The sequence below is a fragment of the Seriola lalandi genome, unplaced genomic scaffold, assembly GCF_002814215.2.
Source record: "Seriola lalandi dorsalis isolate HSWRI2012SDOR001 ecotype SW California unplaced genomic scaffold, Sedor1 jcf7180002054630, whole genome shotgun sequence".
Lineage (NCBI taxonomy): Eukaryota > Metazoa > Chordata > Actinopteri > Carangiformes > Carangidae > Seriola > Seriola lalandi.
The window spans coordinates 1,192,977-1,217,735 of record NW_019525183.1 but is presented as its reverse complement, the minus strand read 5'-3'; the positions used below and the strand labels follow the sequence as shown (position 1 = coordinate 1,217,735).

The window sequence follows — 24,759 nt, the reverse complement described above, 5'->3', positions numbered from 1 at the left end:
GAACTTTCAACCACATCTATTTTGTTTTGTTTTTATCGTGAGTCATTGAGATCAGATTCATTAATGCGAGTTAAATCAGGGGCTGATGATGTCATAATGATGCCATCTGCGATATCTCAGCCTGGGCTCACGCATGTGCACAGAGGCTATTGAGTTGCATTATGGGAGGTGTAGGATACAGCCTTTTTTGAGCTACAAAGGACTAAAAATAAGCATATGTCACCCTCCACTGCTTCAATCTCACATTTTAATTAAGACATCTAATACTAAATTGCTGTAATGTCCCTTTAAATACACAAAGACAAGCAGGCAGTGTGTTTGTAAGCCATTGTCAAAGCTTTATTGTCAAAGAAACAGCTTGAAGTGTTACATATATAAAAAAAAAAAAAAAAAAAAAAAAAAAAAAAAAAAAATCAAATCACGCCTTTTCACCAACTTTTTGTCCACCTACAGGCAAACAGTGAAACCTGCCTCATCACCCACTACAGCTGTGACAATTACACTATTCTGACAAATCATGGTTGAACTCTTAATACTATAACCAAGCTTTGGGGCTCAATTATTTATCATGACCTTTTGGAAAATGGGCAAAGCACCCAAAAACACCTCGCATCGACGACAGACAAGACCGAAAAGTTGTGGTTCAACTTTGTATATTTTAAGCAGAATTAAAGGTATTGAAGAGAAAGGATGTTATACAGATGTGCCACCACTGGGTGACAGTAGAAGATGCGACAGCACATTTGGTACACCTCACTAAAAAAAAAAGAAAAAAAAAGACAGATCTAAAACTGAGTGAATCAAGTGTGTTCATCCTCTAATTGTACTCTTTTACTTTTGTCTGTGGTCACATCAATACAATTTGACTTGAGGTGCAAGTCCTGTTATGGACATTATGATAGCGTTAAGCATAAACTATTATTACAATCAAAGTCCATAGAGCTTTAGCTAGTTAAGGGTTAGGCTATAACTATATTTAATACTTTTAGCAGCTGTTAAAGCAAACACTTGGGGGGAGGGAGGTGCACATTTTCACATTTTTCACTACTTTTATTACTTTGCAAAGCAGAAAGGGCCAAAATATTTGAAAATCACATGACAGGGTGGAATGCCTCTATTAAAGTGAGGTTCAAATAATACATAATGTTACATAATGGACCCTTTTGTTAAGGTGAAGGCCTGGCGTCTGCTAGAGACTGAAATCGAAACAAGAGAAAAAATAAACAGAGAGAGAAAAAGAAAGTAGTCATAAATACAAACTTGGTCTTCAGAGAAGCAAGTGATATTTCGCTGTCTCCTGGGTGAAAATGTCAAAGAAAATGTGTTTGTGTGTGTGTGTGTATGTGTTTGTGGGGGGGGTGTGACCGTTATACAGCCACATGTGGTTGGCCAGAAATCATCAGGCATTTTTTGAGCCTTTTCTGGAGGATATGTGGCCAAAAGTGCCGGCTGAGCGGCCTGACCGGGGAGAGGGCTCGGGGAGTAAGGGGGGGGGGGGGGGGAGCAGAGAGGGCCAGGGGCCGTCACCCTCTCTTGTTTTTTTACAAGGGTACGTGGCTGAAGAGGTAAGACACTGACTCGCCGTTGTGGGTTCTTCTGATCGCCTCCGCAAGGATCATGGAGATGTCAATGACCTGGAGGAGACAATGAAGGCGTCATGTGGGGGAAAAGAAAAAGTTTCTCCATAATGTGATTTCTGTCCACTGTCACATGTCTCCTGGAAAAGAGACCCCTCTTACAAATATTTTGAGGAAGTTATTCTTGAACTGAACAGAGACAAAGGAAGGAGGGTGTCATGTGCTGTACAGAAGTATAAGATGTATAAATAAACAGATTTGCTGCCACTTCTATGAAAGAGGAACAGCGGCATTTTCTACCAGATAAACATCTGAACAACACAGTAGATAATGTGTTTCAGATATTAATGTCAGACCAAAATAAATACCTCCCGCTGCTCAAGTCTTGGTACGGCCTTATAAAAGGAAAGAAAAGCATTTCATATATTCTAGGCCAGAAAGTAATTATGCGTGTTTACCTGTATTTTCGGGCACGCCTTCATCTTCTCTTCCTGTGGGATGGTGTTGGTCACCACCACGGCCTCGAACGGGGCGTTGTTGATGCGAGAGATGGCCGGACCGGAGAAAATACCGTGTGTGAGGATGGCGTAGACCTTTATCGCTCCCGCATCGATGAGCCTGAAAGTTAAAAACACATTTCAGGTGATTTGAGATGAATTTCTTCCACTACTACGCAGAAATAAAAGCACTTAAATGATACCGACTTGTCGGCGGCGTGGCAGATGGTGCCGCAGGTGTCGGCCATGTCGTCCACCAGGATGGCCACGCGGTCCTTGACGTCGCCCACCAGCACCATGCGGTCCACTTCGTTGGCCTTCTTCCTCTCTTTGTGGATGAGGGCGAATTCCACATTCAGACGGTCGGCGATGGACGTCACGCTGGAAAGACGACAGGAAGGAGGCAATGAGGGCGAGTGAGACCGAACCTTTATTTCTCAATCAAACCAGTTGATTAATCATTGTCATCTTCAGCGAGTGCAGAGAACTGGAGCAAACTGAGCTGATCAAAACAAACTTCTGCACGTCTCAGAATTGAATTAAGAGGCTTTAAACAGGAGTCGTAATGCACACAAACTGTCTACAACTCATTCAGATTACAATATGCAAGACAGCAATCTACCCTGCAATAAGAATGTAGTGCTGTTTAACCCGTTATATCTTTGATGCGTGTGAAACGCCGTTGGGTATCAGCGATCTTACCGTTTTGCTCCGCCGGCGTCTGGAGACACGATGATACAGTTTTTCCACTCAGGAATGTTTTCTCTGATCCACTGCAGAACAGCAGGCTCTGCGTACAGGTTGTCTACAGCGATGTCGAAAAAACCCTTAAAGAAAAACAAGAAAGTTGAAACAAAAGACAGCCCAGAAAACAGGCACACTGGATTCAGTCATCTTCAATGTCGCACCGCACAGCTGCAATGTAAACAGCAACTCGGAACTAAAACCACTTTTAGAGTTATTTTCCTCTGTCCTCTACACCACACACACACCTAAACTATCTGTGATTCAATGCTCGACCTCCTATTTCTCTTCTTTGCATCATGTCCTTGTGCACAAGTAAGACAATAAACAAAACGGGGACCCACACATAAAAACGCCGCTCAATAACACTACTAGTGGCTGTAACCACATGCCGAGATCCTCTTTACCCATTCACACAGAGTTGTGTAATTTGGTGTAACACTGTGTACTGACCTGGATCTGTGAGGCGTGGAGGTCCATGGTGATGATGTGGTCGGCGCCAGCCACAGACAACATGTTTGCCACCAGCTTGGCTGATATGGGTGCTCGACTCTGGGACAAGCATCAAGACACAGTCGCTTGAGGTAAGTGAGTAAGAAGAAAATATCAAAAATACTGTTCACCTGGGGGTTTTTTTCGATTTTTTTTTTTATGCAATGCCGGGAATTCATTGTTGTTAAAATCATTTCCTGAGAATCCGCAATGCCTTTCAAATAATAACTCTCACTCAAAGTCGCTCATGGTCTCTCGATTGGTCTGCATTTGACATCAAGTGGTTTTCAGCCCGCCTGCTCTCCTCTGCAGGAAGTTTCTTTTGAATATTTTTGAAATAAATCTGGAGCTACTATAAAAACATCGTCCTTGTGTCGCCCAATATTTGGGTTTCAATTAACTAGTGGTTCCTGATACAACAAATGATTGGAGGTATTAGTTGCAAGTGCTGATTTGAACTCTCACAAATTAGACTCCTGGCTTTACATCTGAACTTCAAGGACTCGAGGCTGTTGGGCCAAACTTCACCTATGACCTTTCCATTGTGGTGCGTTACTCTAAAAAATGTAGGCCCTGCCGCCGCCCCGGGCTTGTTCTGTTTAGCCGATGTGTTCACTCTAGAAAGAAAAGCCAACAACCGCGTAGATGGACGCGTCACGCCAGGCGCTTCGGGGCCTGTTGACAAAACACTCGTCTACCTGGAAATGATGTGAGAGCTGTGTTTGCGTGAGCGCTCAGAGAAAAGGCAGAGTTTGGAAATTCAGGCCGACTCGATGCTTAAGAATACGGGATAAACTGAAGACCTGAGTCTGAAGAGTTGGAGAGATAATCAAGACATTATATAACATTTCACAATTAGTTGAACTGTCCATTTGTAACAACTTTTTGCTGGGTAAAATGTGCAACGCTGCTCTTACTATTTCAACAAATAAGTTTTTAAAAAATTTATCTCTTCATCTTGTGATTTCCCACATCCATTAAAAAAAACAGTTTTGTGAAATTTAAACTTTGAAGTCTGTAAAGCGGCACGTTTTACCAAGTGAAATCTGACCCTGAAGTCAACATGTGGATGACGTAAGCCCAAGTGTTTACAGAGCTTTGTGTGAGGGTCATACGTTACACCCTCATGTGAGTAAAAAGAGACACTTCTTTGGAACGTACTGAACTGCATGTACAGGCAGAGTGGAAGAGAGGAGGGGGGGGGAGAGTTGATAATAATTCACAGGAAAACTCTCTCTTTCTCCTTGTGTGTGAACAAGAGCTTTCCTTTTGCTTCATGCGGACCTGATTTCCTGCTGCAGTTACATTAACAACTGAGGCGACGCGAGATAATGATTTACAAGATAAGCAGGCCGCGTGAACCAGTTTCTCAGCCCACTGGAATGTCTGATGTGTCCATTTCAGATTTTCCGAGCGCGGCAAACGCCTCAAATTGCACACGGGAGTGCCGCAGTAAAGCTGATGTGGAGTTTCTCATTAATACATGACTGCGAAATAAGTTAACATGTCAACCTGCACTGCTGGAGGGAAATAATAACATTCAGCATTCATTAAAAAGGTAAAGCTGCGGTGACCTGTTTTGTCAGATTTACGACTTCTTAGAAGTTCAGGTCAAAGAAATCAGAAAAGGATGCGGCTAATCAGACTAGCAAACATCCAGCAAATAGCACAGCTAGATTTAGGACTGATAATCTGTGTGTAAGTGTGTGAATCTACCTTGTCCTTCTTGTCCTGCCGGGCGTAGGGGAAGCAGGGGATGACGGCGGTGACGCGGGACGAGGAGGCGATCTTGCAGGCGTTGATCATGATGAGCAGCTCCATCAGGTTGTCGTTAATTTCGCCGCAGCCACTCTGGACGATGTACACGTCCTCACCTCGGACACTTTCCCCGATTTCCACACTGTCGAAAGACACAAGTGGGGGAAGAAGAACACGTTTTATTCCAGGGACAGTGTCAGCTGTAGGGTTAAAAAAATAAAAATAAATCAAGACTGGAAATGTTAAGATGATATGAATGTTTTAAATGTGGATTTTGAATCCACAGGAAAACAACGACAACATCCTCAACTCCTCATTTACAAGTACTGACATGAAACGATTCTTTCCAGAATTAAATGTCATACACTTTATTATCAGCATCAAAAACACATCTATGAACAGAGAGTGTTCATTCACTCAGTCTCACTCAAACCCTGTATAATCAAGGTTCAGTATAACAGATCAGCCTTGAATGTTTAACTGATATGGGCCGAGTCCCTGCGCTGATCCGAGGATGTTTGGAAACGCTCACACACTCTCACTCGTGTACAGTGTGAACCTGCCGGAGACACTGAACCCAGACCAGGCAGCATGTGTGTGAAACATTCCTCTGTGGGAGACGACCAGGTCCATCCCAGCGTCGGGCATGTGATCAACCAACATGTACAGCTGTTCAGGGTGAGAGCCGGTCCGCACAGACAGTCACGTGAGTTTTTTTTTTTTTTTTTTTTTGAAAGGAGGGGCCAGCACTGAGAAATCAGTCTGAACCCTCCTGTAATTATAGCAAACTGATGCAGCATTATTATTATTACTACTAACAGATCATCGCAGAAAAACCAAAGACCATCTGATGAACTCGAGGGGAAACAGTTCGTTTTCACTGGGACCACAGCCATAACCGAAAACAATCTGCAACAGCAGCGACGCAGCTGGCAGTTGAAATGTTTGGATACTGGTGCCAACACAACACCGCCGCTTCAGTAGATAGCAAAATTATACTTTTTCCAATATAACATGCTTTTTTACAAAAATCTTTACTCATTTATTAAAAGAAGCCAACAAGTTCTAAATAATTAAGTTCTAAACACAAACAGCTGACAAGAAGTCTGCCTGAATAAAATATGTCCAAAAAAATGGCTACCTTTAGACTGACTTCAGGAACTATCTCATGAAAGAACAAGTCAACAAGATTACTAAGCTAAACGATGCCAACTTTCTCTGAGCTGTGGACACAGCTTGGCCTGTTCCCAAAAAAAATAAAAAATACAGGTGCAATACCCAGCTGCTAAAATGTTGATTCATCTACAGGAAATTAATCTGCAACTGAAAAAATGTTCAGGAGACTTATTGGTCGTGAAAATAACAGTTAATTGTAGCTGTATTTTATTCACAGACTGAATGACACCTTTACATTCTGCTAATGACAACAAATATTTCCTTCCAGTGCAAATCTCAGGTCTGCATTTCCTTCCTTTGCACATGTCCTGATACATTTAACACATCTATACAGGAGCTGATTAAAACTTCTGTTTTGACAGAAACAGTGAGCCGACCTTATGTACACGCATTAAGGAAAGACGGCCGCCACCGCCACCTTAAACAAAACATTTCCTGCCACAGGTGCTAAAATTAAACTGCAGTCAAGGTGACAAAATGGGACGCAAAAAGCAACTATACATGCAAAACACAGTGACATACATTAGGAGGAATTATGTCCTGACATCAAGCAGCTCACAGTCAATAAAATCTTTATTTGGATATTCCTCCTTGCGCAAAACAAAAAGTATTTTATTCCCAGGAATCCACTCTGCTTCAGCATGTGACCTCTGCAGGACATCTGACAAAGCCTGTATTGGAGCTATGAGAAGAGCTGCTATCAGTGTACTCTTCTCACCTCCCTGTTAGTGTGCGAGGATGAGAAAATAATTGTTTTGCACGTTGTGTCGCCCAAACAGCTGCAGTTCCTGAGAGAGAAACCTCGGCGGTGATAATCAGAGTTTTCACTGGATTTTAAGAGTTGTGGGTGGAAACATCACCAGCAGAGAGGGTCTTATAAAGAGATAAAGATGCCACGGCACCTGTTAAATCCAGGAAAACAACAGTGTTGGAATGCAATGGGAAGATTGCAAAACAACCTACGCAGTTTGGTGGATGCAGGATGCTTTTACCCAGAGTGCAATACAGTACATTGAGAGCATCAGTGAGTGAATCCAGTGGGAATGAAATCCAACTGTGACAATGTTAAAGCTGTGCTCACTGCATCACAAAGCACATTAATGCAGAGCATGGTTTTCCCATTACTGGATCAGACAGAATAAAATACACTTGATGAGATAAGATGGCTGGCAAGCTGAATGGCCAGATCCTCAGCCACAATTACATTCAAACAGAGTTCAGCAAACAGGCCAGCGTGAAACCAAAAGGTCATCCTGCAGGAGGCTTCAAATCAGCAACAAAGAAAGTCAAAGTAATAAAAGTCCTTTGAATTGCTATTGTTAAATGAGGCTAGCTGCTAGCCTGCAGACACTGATTGGTCAACTTGGCTGCTCTGGAAATATGCACAAATCAAGTGCATGTGATTTAAGCAATGGACAGTTAACTAGCTTCCCTTGCAAAACAGGCAGTAATGAGAGCTAAACTTTACTCGAGTTTTACTACAGGGCTCGTGCAAATTGTCATATTAGAGACAGTACTTGACATTTAATACCCCTGGGGAACTGCAAGAACTGTGGTTGTTTATATTGTGCAGTCCAACCCTGTTTGGTGCTTGTAATTGCAGTGAGATACGTTCTCGTCTGTGGTTAGCCAGTTAACGTAAATCCACGTCTAATGACAGTAAGCTAGACAGCACCCATTATCGGACAACCTAAAAACTTTGTTTACTGTGCTTATTTTCCGCATAAATTGGATAATATATGCATTTAAACTACAGTGTTCAATCAGCTGTGCCAATCTCTGTTTGAATTATGTAATATCCACAGGTTTTCCTGGACGTACCCAGCTAACAGTAGCCACCTAGCTAGGTGCAAGCATAAAAGGTGTTACGTCAAATTCTGTATGCCAGTAACAATCTGTTCCAATTTCCAAATTAGAAACTTCATTGCTCATGTTGAACAGTTTAACAGGATCATAGAGAATCAGCAATCCAGTTTTCATACATAGGGTTGTTCCAGATAGTGAAGACCATAAGAATAGGCTTCGGGAAGACTTTGGGGTTAGGGAAGACACAAGTACAAATTTTGCCCTCCTCCATATTCACTCTTGACACAGGAAACAGACGTAGTTTAACGTTAGCTTCGTTAGCATGACACGCAACCACATATAACGTTACATTTTACAACTTCGCTGTTTCTGTCAGGCTGGTTTACTTTAACGGCTTCAAAGTTAAGCAGATTCTCTGATATAAAACTCAACGAAAAAGCTGTCCGATATTGGACACACCGAAGTTAGCTAGCTACAAGTGTGCTAGTCTGGTGTGTTTACATGTGGCTAGCTAGTCACGTGTAGTTAACTATTGTTAGCTTCAAGCTAGCATACCCACATGGGGGCCACCGAAGCAGAAGCAACATGGGCTTCACCGGCAAAAACATGCATCTCATGCGTCGTATACAAAATTAAAAGTCTACTGACCATGTCTCCTGGTTGCTGAATTTCTTCGTTATCACTTTGCCGAGCTCCAGCCCCAGCCGATCAGCTACTTTCTGAGACAGGTCGTGGTGAGAGCTCCCGCTAAAAAGCACGATGTTAGGCATGTCCGAAAACCTGGTGCAGTTTGCTCAACAAAAGAAAAGAAGACTGAAAAAAAGAATATGACGGGTATCCCCACTTAAGGGTTACAAAAAATGGAAAATGAGGTTGCTAATGTTGCAGCCTGAGCATTGCACTGGTGCAGCAGTTGGGGACCGTCGGCAGAGAGGAAATATCAGGTCAGTATTTGCATGGTAAAAGGGAAGTGCCCTCCCCTCATTGGACAGTGTAGTAGTCCCACTGACACATGTACACTTACAACAAAAAAGGCCGATTTCCAACATTTTTTTTTTTAAAGACTATTTGAAATTATGCTCTATGTTCTATTATATTTATATATATTTTTTTTTTTAAAGCATTCGTTTCCTTTAATACTATATGATCAACTTACCAAAATAAAATGTCCCATTTGTTAGGCTGCCAGGATGTAAGCTTGTGAAAACCCTCCAAAGTAATTGTTTATTAAATATTCCTATTCATTTCTATTTATCTAACTATTATTAATCACAAGAGGAACAGACATATATTAATTTTCCTTTTTAAATCCGCCTATTAATTAAATAATGCATTCAATAAAACTTTTTCTCATATTTTATATTTATGTAACCCTGTACATCTGATGCCTACATCCTCTGTTTATTTTATCCTTTGCTTGTAATTATTCTTTTATGAACTATTAATGATTCTCTTCAGCCAGCAGTACTTGCATGTAATCAATACTTTTTGATCAAAAAAGCCTGTGTCCATCTTCTTTTAAGATATTTTTCTGCTGGTTCTCTGTAATAATAAACTGAATATCTAGACAGTTTCAACCAGGGCTCTTGGAAATGATAACGGGAATTTATTACCATTTAGTGACATTTTAAAAACCAAGCATTGATCCAATAATGAAAAGTCATTTTTTGCCTTTAGTTTTGAAACTCATCACAGAAAATTTCACTGTACTCTTGCAGCCAGAGAAATCAATCAAATAAGCTCGACTCATACAGAAAAACAAAGGAGGTCGCCTGATAGCTGCTGCTTTGGACTTTGCCTTCAATCCAGCGTGCACACTTGTGATACCAGGTCTCGTAATTAGATTTCCCACTCAGAGAGAAGTCAGCTGAGACTTTGTGCTCCTCATATGTCTCCTCAAACCAAAGACCTGCCTTCTTCACTCTGGTGACATACTTTATATCATCATTACTGTCATGTGCTGAGCAGCTAATTTACTCAAACTTGAGGAATTAGAATGGTAGAGATTCTGGAAATAGCCGATAAGAAATGTGGATGGTTTCCCAGCTGTCTGGTCTTTTTAAAATACATTTCAGGAATTCCACTACAACCAGTGCTATTGATTATTTACACTTGGACTGTGCTAACATGGACTTTGAGTAATCATTTCGCTGAGTTGATAAAAGCAGAAAGACGCCAAACGGGGACACTACAGAAAAGCTTCTTCAGGCCTTCTGTCATCTAATAATCTGACTCGTTATTGATATGAAAATTCCTGAAATGGCACCAAAAGTTCCCCAATCTTGACCTTTTTTAACCTGAACAGCTTTTATGTACATTAATTTCATGCAAAAAAAACCCAATACAACCACAGATGCTTATATTTTTCAGAAATATATTTTATAGATGATGTCAGAGATGAAATGTCCAAAGCGTAGGTCCCAAAGAAAGATAACATTTTTCATCAATAGAGACAAACAACAAACAAAAAATAACTTTTTAATCCATTTACATGTAAACCAAGAATTGCTCTTGAGCCACAGTGGTTATATATATAGAGAACTGGCCGAGGTGGGTGTGACAATCAAACGACGATGCCCTTTTTTTCCAAACCTTCTCTCAACTGATATCCGTCATTTCTCTACCGTTAATAGTGCCCGTTTAAAAAACCTTTTGAAAGAGGAACATTCTTTGGGAGAGTCTTTTTTAAGGTGTGAATGTAGCAGAGGTTTGGCAGAGCACATTTCTCTTAAACACAGTCCATACATGTTGTTAAGTGCTGAATCTTGTTAAAATCACTTATTGGAAACGATATTCAATAAGAACAATATCAAATGTTTCTCAGTGGAGTCATTTGGACAAAAGTCTTTTGAATTGTTTGAACACCAGAGAGGAAGAAAACCGTCCCGCCTGGTGCTCTTGGGGGAGTTGCTTTGGGAGGTTTTGCTTTTTAAGTCCTCCAGTGTTCTTCTTCTATTGTGCAAATACATTTTTATTACATAGACAAGCAGGCATGCTGACTCACAAACCATGCAAAGAGTTAAAGTTGGCGCGAGCAGACAGCAAAAAAGAAAAAGTAGTATTAAAGTTTCTACAAAAAACCTCAAATTCATCTTAAATAAAAAAAATGTTAGGCCAAATTAAACAAGTAACAAGTGGAATGTTTTGTTAGAACATGAAAAAATATCAACTTAATCTCAAATTTTACAAGTTTATAAAATGATATCAACTTAAAATAATCATGATAGTCGTCTTTAATCAGGTGTTTAACAAAGCAGTTGACAAATTGGGGTTATTATTTGAATGTAATTTCTACTAGTAGTGTCAGGTTGGTTGGATTCAAGCAGGAAAAGGGAAGAGGAAGAAACTGATGTTATGGACAGTCGAACGTGACAGTGCAACGCATGCTCAGAGAGAAATTGTTAAAATTATCGGTTAATGTTTTCCATCCAAAACTGGTTACAATTCCGCTTTTCTTGACATCCGTGTCTCCGTCTTTTCTTTTCCCGCCGAGGAAAACTTAGCTACATAAAACGGCCTCTAAACCTCTTTTTTTTTTCCTTGGGATGTGTGATGTTGTCACAGTCGAAAGGTTAAGTGCATATCGCCCATGCACAAGAGGAAAAATGTATCGATTAGGCAACAAAGTGATCAAATGTCTTACTCTGAAGGTTGTTAAAAAGTCAATTGCAGTGCCATATAATGACCACGGTTCAGTTAAGGGCAACAGTGCAGTTGATGACGAGTTAAATATGCTGCTTTTTTTAAGTTCATGGAGTAATATCATACACCATACTGCTTTTCGCTCACAATATCATAGCTGTCATTAGTTAGAGTACATTTATAAATTTTCCATATACAAATCTCCTATAAACAGTACATGTTATAAATACACAAGTGATGAAAATGCAGAAGGGCTTAGAGAGCCGTAGAAAGAAAGGAAGAAAGGAAGGAAGTGTTGCTCCTTATTTTTGATAAATACAAGAAAGAAAGAAAGAAAGAAAGTTTCTGAACAAGAGGTGACAATAGTACTAATTATGTGAATGGCAGCCCTATAACTATCCAGAAAACGGATAAAAACACAGAACAAAATCTATGGATGAAAAAAGTTAGAAAAATAATCTTGTACAATAAAAAATAAAAAGTGGACACGCTTACCAAACACATTTTTGATATTGTAAATCGACAACTTGATGTGGAAATCATACATGTAGATACAAACAGGCAATACTCCATTACTGCCTCTCAAAATATATTCAATTCAATATACATGACTAATGTTTAGCTCACACCAGTAACCAAGGTAGTTGCCAACCGGCAAAGCATGGGAGGTCGATCAGCACAGGTAAAGAAATGCTCACTTGATCTGTGAAGGATTAAATTAGTAAACATTGAACTGGGTACTGGGAGCCTTATCTGAAAAGGGCCAATACGAGAAATGTTTGTCGACTTGCCAGCTAAGTGGAGTGAAAGTACTACTGTATATGCAAACTCATGCTTTGGCTTTTCTTGCTTGGCTTTCTCTTTTGGATAACATTCAAAAATCTTGCAGAAATGTCCGGTCTCTCTGCTCAAACGCATGCTTTATGTGTTTTACAAAGCAATGATTTCGGTTAAAGGGAAGCTACATTAAAGGCTAAACCTTTTTGACAGTGTTCAATCTAATTTCCTTGTTTGAAGGTCTCCATGTTTGCACCTTTTTCTACTGAAGCTGGCAACTACCTTTACAAAGCGTTTACTTTTTTTTTCTTTTTTTTTTACAGAAAAATAGATCCATCCAAAAGTAAAGTAACTCTTCAAGAGAGGCTGTGAGAGACATAAATGTTGTCTTCATCACGATCCAAGTAAACATGCTGAAAGATTGTTTGCTTTATTTTTGTCGTTCTCGTCCCCGAAAGGACTTGAAACTCTCCGTCTCCCGCCCTCACACCGCTTCCTCAGCGAGAAAAATCTTTTAACTTAAGGCAATCTTTTCCTGAACAATCCTGAAATCCAGCGGACCCTCCCAAGGCACTCCTCTCACTTGTCAACCCTCAACGACAGGCTGGTCCAGCAAGGTGACAGTCTCACCATCAAATCTTTGTAAGAGCCTACTCAAACTTCGGCCGACCAAAGTCCACAGTGAATGCATCTTGTAAAATATTATCTCAGTTGCCGCGATGCCCTTATTTTGTCGGGAAAAATAGTTGAGAAAAGAGAAAAGAAAATCCCAGAGCTGCGTTCGACAGCTCGGGACGTCTGCTGTCCCTGGTGTCCATACTGTGTGTGGTCAGAGGGCAGCTGTGTAAAGCACCGTATGTTTCTGCAGAGGTGTTATCACACCTTTCTAAGGTGAGACCTGATCTCGCTCCCGCTGCAAATACACCCGCCCGCTGCCTTGGTCACTCAGTTAGCCGCTGTGCGCTAACATGGGGGTGCGAAGACTGACAGAAAAAAATGAGTGTCTCTGAGCGAGTGCCGCCAAAGCAGCGCTGTTATGTTTAATATGTTTTTTTTCCCAATTCAGTCCTCTGTCTCCTGATTGGCTCCCTACTCTGAGGCTGAGCCCACCCCCTCTCCCTCATTTTGGCTGAGGGGCCGCCAATCAAGGTGACTGACGTGGTGAGTGGGGTTAGGGGGACTAAATGAAGGGATCAGTCGTGACTCTTCGCAGCTCAAAGAGGCGTTCTCCGGAGAGGTCAATAGTAACAGTGTGACACCCTCGTTTCCCGCCGTTACAGTGGTTCCTCCTCCTCCATTGGCTCTTCTTCCGGCCTGGCGAGAAAATAAACAAGACATATGAACAGATAGGAAACCTCGGGCCTGCCAAAACACCTCCTACCAAACCACCTGTAAATTGGCATCTTGCACTGCAGCTATACTTTACATGCAGATAACCTCCTGACCTTCATGGACTTAGGACTCACAACCCGATTTCTGTTTGTCGACCATGTACACTAACTCAGAAATATTCTCTCTTCTTCACCTCTCACACACTTTTTGAGAGGGACATCTCTTAATGTAGCTGTAGGTACAAAACTCTAAATTACAGAAGCAATTGGCTTCACTTCGACTGAACTCACAGGTCATTCACCCATGAATCCTTTAATCATTCCTCATTTCCTCATTTGAATGATCATGTACTATGGGCATCTGTGTTAGTGGCTGGCTTTGACCTGTATGCTTTTTTTATGGAATTAATATTCTGTTGTTTTTATTGTTCTGCATGCTTAGAAATGGTTTCAAGAACTTTTTAAAATATAATGATCCACAGATGAAAAAAAGCCCTTTTGGTTAACTGGTTAACATGAATAAATTATATTACATTTTTTAATTTTGAGGTTTCCAGGGTGAACATTTTATTTTCATCTTCTCAGTTACTAAATGTGAAAACCTCAGCTTAGCTACTTTTTTGTTTGAGCTTGATTTGTTGTGATGCGTCTGTTTACTTCCTAAATATATAGTAAACCCAGAGGCGCAGTTTGTGAACAGGCAAGGCAGGCACCCGCTTCTGGGCCCCAGGCTGTTAAGGGTCCCCTGAGGGCTGACAAACTTAACTCCACAGCAAAGTGTCAAAATGCGGCTCCCTCCCCCTTAAACAACCAATGGATGATTTGCAATGACATGTCAGTGGGAAACCTCCCTAAAGGGGCTTTATCTGTTGATGAACACTGGGCTTATAATGTGGGTTATTTACAATGTGACAACATGGAAGTTATTTAGTTATTTATTTGGTTTTTATTGTTCTTGTTCTTTATAATCTTTTTTTTTTTTTTACTCTTTTTTAACTCTTAGAGTTAATGGTGATTAATGGGGTCCCTTGGCATTTTTTGCCCCACCAGACTCAAGAATCGCCACTGAGTAATCTGGATGAATGACTGCCATACACTTGACTTCAACCATACCTACAGTATTAATAAATAATGTTTTTCCAACTTTACTCATTCTCTCTGTCTCTCCCTGCTATGGTGATCTTGCATCCTTTACCTCTGATCCATGGTGTTGGTGTTGGCCACAGACAGAGAGGCCATGGCGCTGACGGCCTCAGCCTCCTCCGAGTCTCCTCTTTTGGCCTCCAGCAGGGAAAACCCCAGCCGCGGCGAGTAGCGGTGCACAGAGCGCCAGTACTTACCTGAGAGGATGGAGCAGTGGTGAGAAGATGAAAAGAGAAAAGAAACAGAGGGAATGACTGAACCAGACAGTGGAGCAGGGTGAAAGATGTCTGTGCTTGAAGGTAAAATCTTCAGATAAATGAGGTTAGCCCAAGGTGTGTTCAATTATTTACAAAAAGCAAAAAAAAGAACCATTTCCTATTTTAAAGTGAAGCAAGTAAAAAAATCTCCCATAAACATACAGTAGATTTGCTCTTTGTTTTTGTATGATTTATTTTAATATTAACAATTTGTGACTTCTGACTATTGCCTCTATTGCCTCAAAATATCAGTAACCTGTAAAAAATAGACAATTGTGTGTGTGTGTGTGTGTGTGTGTGTGTGTGTGTGTTTATCATTGTCATGTTACTGAGGCAGAACTCACTGTGAGTCTCTAAAACTTTCTCCAGAGAGCGCACAGCGTTGGGGTTGGGCCTCTGCTCGAGGACGGCCTTTGGCAGCGGGTCCAGCTGCACAGAACAAAAACACACACAAGAGAATGTAAACACAAGCATGTTAACAGGCTGCACTTCTGATACGTTCCACAAGGAGTCGACCTGGAAATTCTGCACCATGTAACATCGGTTCTTTCCACTGCCAGCTTGTTGCCTGACTTGATTTGTTTGCCTAATGAGTCACAAAAGATTCCTTTGTGATTTTAAAAAATCTTCCTCTACTAATTCCACCACTGTCTCTGTATATCATCGCACATCTGGAAGAAGTAGGAGAACCACAGCTGGAGTAATGATACATTTGCATGGAATTAGTGGGATCTGAGCAGCTTTGTCCTCACCACGATATAATATTTTTGCAGTTTTTCTAAAATGTATTTTTATTTTCATTCCGTTTCCAACGCAGCAGATTAACATGAGATTAAAATAAATGAAATATCTACTTATTAAAATGACTTCATGTGGGTTTGTGGGCCTGATTTTAACACATGAGATGCCTGGCTAACACCCAGAATCCAACGCTCTGCTTTGTCCCGTTCATTTCATTTCCAGCTTCAACCCTTTGATTTAGCATAATGAGGATTAATTAGGATTCAGATCTTGTGCGTTGGCAAAGTGACCTTCTTACCTCCTGGCCGAGCAGGGCGGCCACGCAGGCCTCGGAGGCGTCACAGATGGCGGTGAGGTCGTGACCCCCCTCCAGAGCCAGGACCACCCGGCCTCCAGCGAGGGTCATCAGCTGCCTGGTCAGATATCCAAAACCTGGAGAAAGGTTACAGGAAGGTGGTGAATGTATGTAAATGAGTCTGTGCAATGTGACAGCAGTTGAATTTAATTTACATTTTAGCAGTTTGTCAACTGCTGGAGCACGAGATAAGAAAGACACAGATAATCTCACACTCACATTTGGACGTTAGCGTGTAGCCACCCAGCGGTGGGGGGTGTCCCTCCACTGCATCGAAGCCTGAGGAGACTAGCACAATGTCCGGAGCAAACTCATTGGCTATGGGCATCACCACTGACCTGAGAGCAGGAGGGTGGAGAATAAAGATTATACACTGTAACGGCCAATATTTCAATGTGAATGGAGAAGATACTCCCAACAGAATAAAAATGGGATTATTATCTATTTTATGACCCAGAAAAGATTTCACTAAGAGGGGGATTCATCTTGGCTACTTCCTCTCATCATTATTCATATACATACACCTTTTTTCAGTTTTGAAAACCCTTTAAAACTTGTTTTTCCACATATACACAATGACTCTGATGTTGGCATAACAACCAAGGTGATGTATAAAATCACTGGAAGTGTAAGTAGGACTAGAGCTGGAAAACTCTCTCAGACTTGTCAACTGAAGCAGAACTGGCTCGTCTGTGTGTGATTTGGCCAGAGTGTATCTGGTACCTGAAGGCAGCCAGGTACTCTGCATCTCCCATGGGGGGGTCAAGGCCTCCGGTGAAGGCAACATTGACGTTGAACCCGACTCCAGGACCACTGCCCACCTGCAGAGAGAAACACAGTTGTGATATTCATATGTACATGTCTACTGGTTGCTAGCTGTTCAGTTTGCCTTGAGCTAAACATAGATGGTTTGTTTTTTCAATACCACTCCAATACATTTCAAATACCTGTGGAAAACGAACTGTTGTTTAATGCATTTGGCTTTTGCTTCTGAAATGTGGCGACCATCTGGTTTTCTCTTTATCTTAATCAGTGTAAAATAAATAGGTTTGGATTTCAGACTATTTTCTGACATTTAATAGACTCATCAATTAGTAGATTAATTAACACTAATCAACGGGTTCATCTTATGAAAATGATCATGCTGTAAAGCTATTGTCATTGCATGTAACATCACGACTTCACCAATATTGTTATGCAAGTTTTTTTAAATTTTAATATGCTACATGTTAAGACAATGTGTTGTTCAGGTCTGATGACAGTTGCTGTGATAAACACACACACACACACACACAAACACACACACACACACACACACACACACACACACACACACCTCGTCAGGTGCCCCGCTTCCAGGGAAGAAGTTGCCGTCATCGTAGCGATGAATGGACAGGTAAAGGACATTGGGGTCATCGTAAAACGCTTGCTGGGTGCCGTTGCCATGGTGAACATCCTGAAGGTTGATAGTGCACACATGATATAATTAAGAGCCTTTCAATGCTTTTTAAAAGCAGATGAGATTCAAATAAAATCTCACTGCTCCTCACACACTACAGAGATGTGGTGATTCAAGCGACTGACCCAGTCCACGATGAGGATCTTGTTGACGCTGAGTCTCTGCTGCAGCAGTTTGGCTGCGATGGCAACAGAGTTAAAGTAGCAGAAACCCCTGAAACAGCAGCAGAAGGAGGGAAGGCTGAGTCGTCCTGTTTGTTATGAAACTGAGCTGTGCCAAAGCACTTCCCTGCTCCATTTTCATGTTTTTATAGTGCACTTTGAAACACGTTGTGAGAGGGATATGAAAAATAAATAGAGCAGTCCTTGAAACAGCTGGCAGAATAAAGGCACTCAGTACTTTATGTGCAAATAAACTCAATGGTTTATGTAATTTCTATTCCAGACGCTGGTATTTGTATATGCATAGATTAAGTGTCTCCAACTGAGTGTAGTGACGGTTGTGGCCTTACATGGGAGTGCTCTCCTCCGCGTGGTGTCCAGGAGGGCGGACCACAGCGAAACCGTTCTGGAAAGACAGACAAGCACTGATCACCATTCAGTGTTTCCTCTGCATTTACTAAGTAGTGGTGAACCACTGCTAAAAACACTGTTATTTAGCCAAACACAAAGAGGAGTGACTGCAATGTTTAGAAATGCTGCTTCTGAATGGGAGACTTAAAGCAGACTTAAGGTAAAGACCAAGACTAAAGCTATTATAGCAAGAGGAGCACAGCTGTTAGAGCCGAAGCACCACTGTAGCATTAAACTTCAGATAACAATACAAAGTCTATGAGAGGTTTAAAATGATAAAGGAGCCTAGGCTTTTATCTTGACACTGTAGATTGAGATAACAGCCAGACGAGTGTGACCGCGGTTACCTTCAGCTCTCCGGTAGCCACTTTGAAAACAAGCTCCACCACGGAGCCGACAGCGAGACGAGCCGCGCTGGAGGAGTGGACCTCGTTCCAAATGGTGTCGCTGTCCACCTGCAAACACAAAACACAGTTTCTCACTCATCTGGAAAGACAAGGAAGGAAGTTAAGAGTTGCTTTAAACTAACTGAGAAAGGTGCAGATTTACCTATCAACACACACGTTATTACTTTCCCCTCCTCCTAATGTTAATACATTTCAAGTGAATTAGTAATTTATTAATATTGCTATATTTTCTGCTTGTGCACTTTTGTTTTCTTTATCAAATTAAAACTAATTACTGCACTGTAATTAATGCATTTTTTTCTCTTTCCATTTCTTTTCATTTTAATTCATTTAATTCCACTTCAATTGAATGTGTGTTTTGGAAATGTTCTAATGTATTATGCATCCCTTCTGGAAAGCATTATGAGCTGCCTCCGTGTTTGAGAGGTGCAACACATATGAACCCATATTCTCTCTGTCAAACAATGGCTTTTCTGTATGAGGGAGAGGCATCGTTATAACATGTGTGTCAGTTTTATATCACGCTGCAAAAATCTACAGCTGTACTTACCCCCACTCCTCCGCACGGTAGCCGTACAAACATGGGAGTGATTGAACCTGGTGATCAGGATATGAACATTAAATTACTTATTGAATACAAATGAAATTGTGAGGACTGTTGATGTAGTGTGTGTGTGTGTGTGTGTGTGTGTGTGAGCTTACAATCAAGTTTCTGTCGGAGAGGGTTGGTTCCATACAGTAGGACGTGGGCTTCAGAGTGAACCGTCTGCAGCTCTTCCAGAGTGGCCTTCCTCCCACGGATACACTACACACACACACACACACACACACACAGAGGAATACAACTCTCATATGCAGTTTACTACTTTGCTTGATGTTCAGTGTGGAGATATTTCCAGTCTTAACGTACCTCACACTGCGCTCTGAGTCCAGTCTCCTGCAGCCGCGACCAAATGCTCTGAATCCGTCCTGCGTGCTCCGGGTGGCTGTTGGTGTTTCCACACATACACTGGTGCTTCTGCATTAAAGAGTCATACACCAGACCTGAGGAAACACACACACACACAAACATATTTCATATCATGTACTCTTTTACTTTTAAGTCACGCTGACCATTTTGTTTTTCTCATCAGATTATGAAACATATTAGTCGTGTTTAAAAGTGAAGTATTGGTGCCTAAATAATGCAATTTACAACTGTGAAAATCCATCTTTTTTGGAGCACTTTACAGATGGCATGTGTCTCAATGATCGTTTACTTTGAAAAGCAGAAGCAGGAGGTCAATCATCTCTGCACGGCTGATATTACATTCTACAGCCTGATCTTCTCCTTCTCATGCCACTTTTTTTCCTCTAAATTTTTCTATGGAGTTTGGAACGGAGTGGACACATGCAGTAACTGTCAAAATATTAACCAGCTTCATGTGATAACAATTATCAGTACAAATGTCTGCTGCTGGTAGGAGTGATTTCGTCCTTAATTCTCTTTAGTATTTTCATGTCTGAGAGGAGTAAAGAGTGGGAGAGAAAAAAAAGGTTCGGTCGAGATTTAGTCATCTAGTCATTATTATTGCTTTTAGATGGAAACCAGAACCATTAAACCATTTCCTGGCCAATTCATCAGCTTTTTGGATGGAAACTGGAGCCAACAATTTCTCAAATAAATGCCTGAGGCAAACCATAGGGGGGCTACTATCGTGGCGATAAATACTACTGGCAGCTAGACTACGATTTATGATTTAAAAAGGATACAACCATGAGCAAAAACATCCACAGGTACGCAGACATTAGGAAAACCTCAGTGATGGAGTATGGTGATGCTGACCTGTGGTGAATCGAGGTTTGACGGGAGGATCAGGGGCCGGGACGCTGATTGGGAAAGAGGAAGCCGAGGCCGGAGACGACTGGGCCCTGGACAGGGGGCGGTGTCCCGGGAAGGAGATCGACAAGCCGGCAGCCTCCATGGAGGCCTGATAGTTTCTCAGCTGGTGAATCCGCTGCTGCTCCAACAACAAAGCCTGCTGCTCACACACGCACACACACACAAAAACATGCATGCACACACACACAAACACACAGACACACACGCACACACAAATAAAGAAGATGAAGGTTCCAGTTGGAATGCTCAGGTCATTTTGTGAAACACTTAAAATGTAAATATATTAGAGGACTAAAGGGAGGAAAAAAACTTTGACTTATTTCATACTGCAAGTGCAACATTTGGCCAAAAGATGGCAGCCAAAACAAACGCTGCAGTTTTGCAGTTTCCCTCTTCATTTAATCACATGGCTGCAATGGGACACAGAGCAACATTTTCACAGCCCAAATTACATTTCTGTGTGTGATTTTTTGGAGTTTTCACCTCTCCAGGACTTTCTCAGAACACCTGCGATACAGAAGTGTCAAGCAGAGATGGAATAAATCCACTGAAACATCATATTGATTTCTCAGTCTACATTGTTTTACAGCTGTAAACCAGAGCAGATGTTTTTCTTTACCCACTCCCCATCCTCTACCTGTCTGAAAAGCAGCTCCTGCTCTGCCTGCCTCTCCCGCTCCCTGTGCTGCTGCATGGCCTCCTCCTGCAGCTCCTGCGGGTCGAGGGGCTCCTGCTTGATGGTGACCCCCGGCGGCAGAGTTCCCCCGTCCTGGTGCTCTCTGAGCTCCTCCTCCGTCTCCTCGGGGTGGCTCTGGTGCTGACGCCCAACAGGTGACTCACTGGGTTTGGCCATCATCTACAAGACCCAGGAAGGAGAGAAGAGGGTGATGTGAAATTTATTACACAATCAAAAAGCAGGATGTGACAAATCCCCTCCGATGTGTGAGGCTACATTCAGACAAACAAGCATGCTCTTCTCTGAATCAAATTCCTGGCAGATAACTCCTTTCTCTGGAGCATTCTTCTTTTAACAAGCTTAATTTGGATTACTCAGTCAGATTGGTGTCTTGCTCATTTCAAACCTATCCGTTTTAATTGAATATGAGTGGCCGCTCTGCCGACTGTACTCCAGGGCAAAATGTGTCTCGTCGAACAGAGACATTCCACACTCCCCATTGTGCCACTTTTCACCGACTCATTCTGGGGCCTGTTGTTAGCCGAGCAGTGATTCAATTGTCTATTCATTCACTGTCACTGACATGAACAATTCAAAGTGCCATTCAAGGCTGCAGAGCGCTCGCCTGCTTGCTTGTGAGTGTTTATGGTGCAGAGACGAAGAGAACAAGTGTTTGCTGGAAGTCTCAGGAGTGGGCTATATCTACAGGTGTGTGTAGGAGGGGGTGTACATGTATGTGCGTGCATGCATGCGTTTGTGTGTGTGTGTGTGTGTGTGTGTGTGTGTGTGTGTGTGTGTTTCCCAGAGCTACGAGCCTCTGGGTCCCTTGGCTCTGTGCCAGGGGACACAGCATTGACGTCAGAGCATTTACCAGCTCTCATTCAGCCCCCCCCCCCCTTCTGCTCTACTGTTGTAACAGACTCCCCCCTCATTTTTTACCGCCTCCCTCGAACCCCTCCCCTCCCCCCACCCCCCCTTTGCTCTAATTTCCCTCAAACCTCTTCTTCATCTGGTTCAAACTGATATTCATTCATTTGCTCACCAATCACAAAAGCAGTGGGTTTCTGTTGATCCATCGGAAAAGAAGAAAAAAATATGTGTAGAGCTTCAAGCTATTGATTCTTGATTATGTGATCAATCAACTGGTCAATAAAATGTCAGGAAATAATGAAAAAAATGCCCTTAACAATTTATTAGAACCCAAAACATCTTCAAATTGCTTTTTTTGTCTGACCAACAGTCAGAAAACTCTGCAACGAGTACACTTTTGGGGTGTGTGGAGGAAAAATGACTGAGGCGGTTAATCTATAATCAAAAAGAGGTACCGATCTTTGAATTGGTCACATTTAAGGCTGCAACTATGAGTGAACACTGTCTGTATTGGATTTAGGGATGTACAAAACTGATCTGTTAGATTGGTATCGACTGTGATGCTGTAATTCCGCCAAATTTGACAAACTCTGTAACAATGCAATCTCATAAACTGCTTCGTACAATATAATCAAAATATGCACACATGCCTCGAGATGTAGTTAAGAAGTTTTGTGTAACAGTCACAGCACACAGCCAAGAAATAACCTGCCATATAACCCCCCTGTAAAACGGGTTAAACAAACAGAATGTATGTTACCTTTGGGCAGAGCGAGGCTAGCTGTTTCTCCAGTTCTGGTTTTTATGCTGTGCTAAACTAAGCTAAAGTTAGCGAAGAGAACTATTGGATCAGTGTGACTATGTTTTGGTATCAGAGGCCTGCAAACAGGGAAAAGTAGAAAATCTTAACAGATCAGAACTGTTGTCAATCAAGTAATCAAATAATGGACTACTGGTTTCTCCACTAACTGCATTATTAAACTGTTCACCCTTGTATTCTGATTAACTCTAAAGAATAAAACAAAGCTTGATGAGGACATTTTCATTTTAGACAAAACTCCTGCAGAATCCATCCTTGTCGAGCCAGAGGCTGTTATAGAGATGTTTGTGTGAAAAGCTGCCACTCGAGAGCTCTGAAACATATGGAGGGAGTGAGTGAGTGAGAGAGAGAGAGAGAGCGGGGGAGGCGGAGGAGGAGGAGAGGAAATCCCTTGTTTCATCCACCCACCTCTCCTCCAGCGAGTACTCTGCTCGAATAGGTAAAGCCATCCAGAGCAGCGGCTGCTCACTTCCTCCCTGACCATATTAGGCAAAGGCTTCCGCTCTGTTGCCATGGCAGCGCGCAGTTACCTCACAGCCCGTGGCAACTGTCTCAGCCACAGTCACACAGAGACATGGATGCAAACATTCTCTTACACACACACACACACACACACACACACACACACACACACACACACACACACACACATACACACACACACAGTGCTATACATGTTAACCCATACCTGCCTCCGCCTACTCGCAAACAAAAATACTACAGGACGAGCAGAGACAGAAAGAAAAGGGCTGAATAAAACCAAGGACTTCACACACATACACAGCTACAACACATTACTGGCTGTGTTACTGGCTGCCGCCTACACAAACAACTACACTACAGCTCCTGTTCAGGCCCCGCTGTGGCTTATAGGCCTAATTAATTACCAGTTTATTTGAAGTTCAGATCTGTGGCCTCTTCTATCCAACAGCTCATAATATATCATATAACAATAATGACAATACCATGGAGAACTTGATGAACAACCAACAGAAGCTGGGGAGTTAAGAAAACAATGGAAATCATAATTAAAGGTTCAAATTTAAGAGTGTGGACGAAAGGATGGAAAAGATGGAAAACGAGCATAAAAAAAACCTGACGAAACGCATTGCCTCCACTCCTCACCTTGTTGAGGTGGAGCTGCTGCTGCTGGAACTGCTGCTTGTGCTTCTCCAGGAACTGCTGGTGCTGCTGCTGGACCACCAGCTGCTGCAGGGCCAGGGCCTGGGCATGAGCCTGGGCGGCGCTCCCCTGGGGCAACGGGGCCGACTGGGTCCTCCCCAGGGGCCGGTGCTGCCGCTGCAGCTTGGCCATGGATGCTGCTGACGACATGGAAAGGCCGCTTACACCTGGGACACGAACAAGAGGAGGTGAAACCCAAAACCACAGAGGAGATATTTGTCTGGGCAAGACCTCAGTTCCCAAGAAAACAAGAACAGTGCATTGTTACAGTCTGACAGGTTTGCTTTATGTTGTTTGTTCAGTTAAGACACAAAGACATTCATATTCCTAACTGTATTATCAGGCTCTACTTTGTACTTTACAGTGACATGGTGTGTTGTTCTTGGGTTGAAGCTTGGGATTTATAATATGTTTTCATTCATTTAAGAATTAATTTTCCATTTCCTGCTTTTTCTTATAGAATCATGCTTTCCCTCTAAAGAAGACATCTTTTACTAGATCTGCTATGTTAAGGGTCTGATCCCCATAATACCCAATGACCATCTAACAACTTCCCTTCCTTCCTTCCTTGCAAGCTTAGTTATATTTGCATGAG

At 42.1% G+C, this 24,759-nt stretch overlaps 2 protein-coding genes and 1 long non-coding RNA gene across 8 annotated transcripts in view; 1 reads left to right on the top strand and 2 right to left on the bottom strand.

Moving 5' to 3' along the window:
* Nucleotides 1-315: 315 nt before the first annotated feature.
* On the bottom strand, nucleotides 316-9,000 carry LOC111665346 (ribose-phosphate pyrophosphokinase 2). The gene is made up of 7 exons (XM_023420322.2): nucleotides 8,699-9,000; nucleotides 5,027-5,210; nucleotides 3,272-3,370; nucleotides 2,777-2,901; nucleotides 2,282-2,455; nucleotides 2,036-2,195; nucleotides 316-1,634 (listed from the first exon to the last, which is right to left on the bottom strand). Exons 1-7 carry the CDS (start codon nucleotides 8,818-8,820, stop codon nucleotides 1,542-1,544), a joined length of 957 nt encoding a protein of 318 aa, XP_023276090.1. The 5' UTR covers nucleotides 8,821-9,000; the 3' UTR covers nucleotides 316-1,541.
* LOC147818335 (uncharacterized) lies at nucleotides 5,599-6,345 on the top strand. The gene is made up of 2 exons (XR_015438068.1): nucleotides 5,599-5,746; nucleotides 5,890-6,345. It is a non-coding gene; the product is annotated as an uncharacterized LOC147818335 (long non-coding RNA).
* Nucleotides 9,001-10,407: 1,407 nt separating the features above from the next.
* Nucleotides 10,408-24,759, bottom strand: part of LOC111665296 (histone deacetylase 4-like) — a 55,450-nt gene continuing 41,098 nt past the window's right edge. For 4 of the 6 annotated variants that reach the window (XM_023420245.2, XM_087177698.1, XM_023420244.2 and 1 more), the window contains 16 exons: nucleotides 24,108-24,331; nucleotides 21,254-21,472; nucleotides 20,560-20,755; nucleotides 19,645-19,778; nucleotides 19,437-19,539; nucleotides 19,285-19,331; nucleotides 18,675-18,782; nucleotides 18,267-18,322; nucleotides 17,881-17,968; nucleotides 17,633-17,752; nucleotides 17,020-17,117; nucleotides 16,516-16,634; nucleotides 16,240-16,373; nucleotides 15,545-15,629; nucleotides 14,996-15,140; nucleotides 10,408-13,783 (listed from right to left, as the gene is read on the bottom strand). In XM_023420245.2, the coding sequence (XP_023276013.1) occupies nucleotides 13,744-13,783; nucleotides 14,996-15,140; nucleotides 15,545-15,629; nucleotides 16,240-16,373; nucleotides 16,516-16,634; nucleotides 17,020-17,117; nucleotides 17,633-17,752; nucleotides 17,881-17,968; nucleotides 18,267-18,322; nucleotides 18,675-18,782; nucleotides 19,285-19,331; nucleotides 19,437-19,539; nucleotides 19,645-19,778; nucleotides 20,560-20,755; nucleotides 21,254-21,472; nucleotides 24,108-24,331 (1,916 nt within the window). In that variant the 3' untranslated portion in view covers nucleotides 10,408-13,743. The remainder of the gene's footprint in view (nucleotides 13,784-14,995; nucleotides 15,141-15,544; nucleotides 15,630-16,239; nucleotides 16,374-16,515; nucleotides 16,635-17,019; nucleotides 17,118-17,632; nucleotides 17,753-17,880; nucleotides 17,969-18,266; nucleotides 18,323-18,674; nucleotides 18,783-19,284; nucleotides 19,332-19,436; nucleotides 19,540-19,644; nucleotides 19,779-20,559; nucleotides 20,756-21,253; nucleotides 21,473-24,107; nucleotides 24,332-24,759) is intronic. The other 2 variants (XM_023420246.2, XM_023420247.2) reach the window with 2 other exon arrangements.